Raw genomic sequence first — 5152 nt, forward strand, 5'->3', positions numbered from 1 at the left:
GATTAATTTTTTTATTTTTATGATATATTAAAAGAAATAATAAAATAAAAACTTATTTCTAGAATAATAAATATCTAAAAACAAACGGAAAAGAAAAATATTAGACATATAAAAATAGTGAGCGAGTATCAATGATCTACCAAGCAGTGTGGTAGGTGGAGAGTGAGGCGTAGAACTCTAGAAAAATGAAAACTTCAAGGAATTAAAAATCTTGTCAATTATTTAATGATTCATTCCGCTAATAGCTCCACATTTTTGCTCCAAAATTTTAATTTGACATATTTATTAAGGAAATAATAATTGATATGATAAAGTTATTTTTTTATTTCTATAAACTAATAGACTATAAAATATATATATATATATATATATTTATTATATTTTAAGAAAATAATAACTCAATGTAAATATTTGAAGATATAATAGGAAATAATATTTTTATTTAATTTGTCAAAAATATCAAGTAAAAAGGGAAATCAAGTTAGACAATATTTGATAAATAAATAGGAACAAGGAAGTTGTAAATTAGTAATAAATAAAACGACACTATGCATGCCATTTTTTTTTGTTAGATGAACGTGTAAAAATCAAAATAATCAATAAATTAAATTAAAAAAATGTTATTAATTCATTGTTAATAGATTATATTAATTTTTAATGATTTTATAAAAGAATATTATCAACTTATCAATTCGATTTTGATTTTTTTAATATTGAATTATATGAAAAATTGATAACCCTTTTATGACTATAATAAATTACAGTCATATAATATTGAAGATGCTTTCCTGAATTATTTCTATATATGTTGGGAAAATGTAAAATAATGTACTTATCCTTCCAGCAATTCTCAAAATAGTTATTAAATTTAAAAAATTAAAAGATAATTATTTTTTGAATTTTAGTTTACTTTTGCTATTAAATAATTTATAATTTAACATATTTTTAAAATATAAATTTAATAAAATTAAAATTAATATAATAATACTACTCCTGTTATTTATTATTTCTTAAAAAACTATATCAAATTAACAATTAACAACTATTTCTAAATAGGAGTATAATAAAAAGCTTTTAGCTCCACATAGGACAAAAGTTTCTGTATTGTTGCATGGTTTCAAACTCGTGTCCTATTAAAAAAAATAAAATGAACCCCCTTTTCCGCTGAACCAAGGACTATCATTTGTTAATTTAAATGGGATCAAATTTTTATGGGAATTCACATTACAACAGTAAAGACAAATTAAATATAGTTTTATATATTGTGTAAATTTTTTACAAAGTAGATTCATATGAATCTTTTTGACTCAACATAGATTTGACCTTGCCTGATTAATATTTTTATCTTTTAGCCTTGAATTTATATTACATAGTATTTTTGAGTTTATAATTTTTAATTATAAAAAAAATGCAAAAACCTATAAGTAAATTATCATATTTTTTGTAATTTTTCTTTTTGTTGCACTTATATAATTATTTAAGAAAAATTTTATGACGTTTGAGGCACTACCAATAATAATTGTATGAGAGCACTATTTCCTTTTGACAAGTATTTTTATGGATCCCTTTTTCTTGTTGTCACACTTTCTCTCTCGTGTTTCCATTTCCTTTGTTTAATGCATCTTTTTCTATGCAAAAAAACCCATTTTTATTTTGATCTTTGCATCTTCTAAAGCTGTTTTTTTTTAGTTCTACCTCTAAGTGTAAAAAAAAAATATATATATTCATACTATTATTATCTTGTGCTTTCACAAATTTGTTTGGTTAATTGTTTTTTTATATTAATTCTTATAACCCACAATAAAAAAGTATTTATAAAAGTTTCGTTTCACAATTTAAGACACTATACATAAAGAAATTTTTTTAAAAAAATCTTGAGCCAGAAAGAAAAAGTTAATATTGATAATAATTATTTGATACATGCTATAGAAGTAAAGAATTTAACAAATATTGAAAATAAAAGATAATTGAGTGCTTGATATCATTAAGACATTATTATTAATACTAAACATTAAAAACATAAAATGGTTATAGAATAAATAAAAATAAAAATAGATTTGGCAATTAAGAATTATTGATTAAAATTGAAATCTCAAAAAAAAGAAATAATTTAAATAACTAAAATAATTGAGTGAATGTTTAATTCATCGATGAGAGTTTAATTATTTTTTTTAATTTTACTATATTCAATTTCTTTCATTCATCCAAGAAAATTCATTTTATATTTTTCTAACATATTACTTTAATTTCCCCTCAAATATATATAAATTTTGAGGGTGAATTTTAAAGTTTTTTATCAAAACAAAATAACAATAAGAATTAGAAGCAAAATACTAAATACAAGTAAAAAAAGAAAAAATCAAAATTGGAAGAGAAAAAGTGAGGAAATGAAAGTACAACATGGGCCTACATACAAATGGCAAGCCAAAAAAGACCTCGCACAACTGATACTATCTGTGGGAGGTTTAATTAATGTTAGTTATTATTATTTTTATTTTATAAATATTTTATAAAATTATATTTTATCGCATTAAATTACTGAAAAAATATATACTTATGTCATAATTTTTTTTTATTGGTTAATAAACAAAAATCAAACCGAATGTGCCTAATCACTTTTAAAATTTGATTATTAATATAACATATTTAAAACTGAAAACCAATAGTAATAATTGGTCCAACTCTTTTCCCCCTATTACTTAGGTTCCTAATCCCACTTAATAAATGTCAGCTTAGTTTCAGTACACAACATGTGCCTGTAAATTTTTAAATGTGTTTTGAATAAAATCCTTTTTTTCAAGTTCCAATAAATACATGTATCCTCTCCCAGAAGTCTCACTACTGATAATTAGTTCATAAAAATATCTATCTAATGGCAATTGGAACAGTAATTGCTGCAACTATTGGCATTTTGATAGCCCTATTTTGTGTAAAATCGTTTTATACATTATGGTGGTGGCCAAAGATGGTCGAAAAGAAGCTGAAGAAGGAAGGTATTCATGGTCAGCCCTACCAATTTCTGTTTGGAAATCTGAAAGAGATGACGAGAATGTCTAGAGAAGCAAAGAAAAAACCATTAGTAAATCATGATATCGTTCCTTGGGTTAATCCTTTTATTCTTCATCTTTCTAAAACTTACGGTAAGTTAGAGTAACATTCATTTAATTCCATATATATATTTTGTTTGTACTAATTATGTATTGTGATGGTTGCAGAGAGACTATTTGTGATGTGGGCTGGACCAACACCTCGGATTACAGTAACAGATCCAAAGCTAATAAAAGAAGTGGTGAACAGACATAATGAATTTCAAAAGCCTCAAGCCAATGCCTTCATTGATATGTTTGTTACTGGACTTGCTAGTTACAATGGTCAAAAATGGGATCACCACAGAAAGATACTAAACCCTGCTTTTCATATAGAGAAGATTAAGGTAATTTGACAATTATTTTGAACTTTCTATTTATTTATTTATTTATTTATTTATGAGTATTTTTTTTTTGTGTGTGTGTGACTACTGACAGAGGTTGTACCCAGCATTTTGTGAGTGTTGTGATGAAATGATAAATAGATGGGAGGAATTGGTTAGCAAAACTGGAAGTTGTGAATTGGATGTAGCAGATGAATTTCTAAATGTAGGTGGAGATGTTATATCAAGAGCTGCTTTTGGTAGCAATATTGAAGAAGGAAGGACTATTTTCATACTTCAGAAAGAGCAGTGCGATCTTATTTTGGCTTCTCCATTTACTCTCTTCTTTCCCTTACTAAGGTGAGTGAGTAGTAAGTATATGATGATCATACATACTATCCATTGATGCATTGATTCTAACTACATATACGAACCCCCAGATTCTTTCCAACAGAATCAAACAGAAGAGCAAGATACATCTACAAAAAAGTGTTATCATTGATCAAAGGAATAATAGAGAAGAAAGAAGACGCTATGCGAAGAGGAGTCTCAGAAAGTGATGATATATTAGGGTTACTCTTAAAAGGAGGACTATCAACCACTGAAATAATTGAAGAATGTAAGGAATTCTATCTTGCAGGACAAGATACAACCACAGCTTTGCTCTCCTGGACATTGGTAGCCTTGAGTATGCACCCTGAGTGGCAAGACAAAGCTAGAAATGAAGTATTTCAAGTACTTGGAAAAAACAAACCAAAGTTTGAGGACTTGAATCAATTAAAAATAGTAAGCAATTACTCTCTGTCTCCACTCCCTCTTTTTGATACTATAAACATGTCATTAATATTTGTGTTGCTAATTATATACTAGATAAACATGATCTTCCAAGAGGTGTTGAGATTATATCCAGCACTCACCCTTATGCGAAGCACCTGTAAGGACACTAAATTGGGAGAAATGACAATTCCTGCAGGAGTACAAATATTTGTGCCTATATATATAGCACATCGCGATCCCCAAGTATGGGGAGACGATGCATTGATTTTCAATCCAAATAGGTTCTCAGAAGGGGTATCCAAAGCTGCAAAAGAGCCATTGTATTTCCCCTTCGGTTGGGGTCCTCGAATGTGCATTGGTAATAACTTTGGAATGGCAGAAGCAAAGCTCGTTTTATCTCAGATTCTGCAGAGGTTTTGGTTTAAGCTCTCTCCTTCCTATGTTCATGCCCCTCAGGCAATACTCGTTATGAAGCCTCAGTATGGTGCTCAGATAATCCTCAACAAGCTTTAACCTTTCACGCTCTGCTGGTTTCGTTACAAGTACTAGTACTAGTTCAATAAATGAGGTTCATATGTATTCTGCATTTCAATACCATGTTATTTTGTATGTGTGACAAACTCTCATTAGCACTATCAAATAATTGTCATAATTACTTATCGTCTTTTCTTTGGTGGAATCAGAATTTTCAACCAAGTAGTAGTGTCCCTTTACGAGCTCTTCAACACCCTACCTGACTTCGTATTAGACTAAAATATGCCACAACAACTTATTGTGATGACTCGCAATATACAATATTTGCAAGTGACCAAAAATTGGGATGCACATACGAAAAGTTGGGTTATGGAAACATACAACAAATATGTAATTGCAATTAAGGATGACTCAAATATGTAAACTTTTATTTCAAATTAGATGTTTTTATAATTCTATATAATAAAACTTTAAGGTACAAAATAATGTTAA

General features: G+C 27.6%; 1 protein-coding gene across 1 annotated transcript; it reads left to right on the forward strand.

Moving 5' to 3' along the window:
• Positions 1–2758: 2758 nt before the first annotated feature.
• Positions 2759–4882, forward strand: LOC107023638 (cytochrome P450 72A15-like). The gene is made up of 5 exons (XM_015224393.2): positions 2759–3140; positions 3216–3433; positions 3525–3769; positions 3850–4195; positions 4280–4882. The coding sequence occupies exons 1-5, from the start codon at positions 2873–2875 to the stop codon at positions 4697–4699; spliced, it is 1497 nt and encodes a 498-aa protein (XP_015079879.1). The 5' UTR covers positions 2759–2872; the 3' UTR covers positions 4700–4882.
• The last annotated feature ends 270 nt before the right edge of the window (positions 4883–5152 follow it).

Source organism: Solanum pennellii, chromosome 6 (genome assembly GCF_001406875.1).
Source record: "Solanum pennellii chromosome 6, SPENNV200".
NCBI lineage: Eukaryota > Viridiplantae > Streptophyta > Magnoliopsida > Solanales > Solanaceae > Solanum > Solanum pennellii.

Bases quoted from the DNA above. Each gene is read 5' to 3' on its own strand.
- LOC107023638 (XM_015224393.2), top strand. From the start codon at position 2,873: ATGGCAATTGGAACAGTAATTGCTGCAACTATTGGCATTTTGATAGCC. The intron at 3,434-3,524 runs GTAATTTGACAA...GACTACTGACAG, and splicing joins TTCATATAGAGAAGATTAAG to AGGTTGTACCCAGCATTTTG. The intron at 4,196-4,279 runs GTAAGCAATTAC...ATTATATACTAG, and splicing joins ACTTGAATCAATTAAAAATA to ATAAACATGATCTTCCAAGA.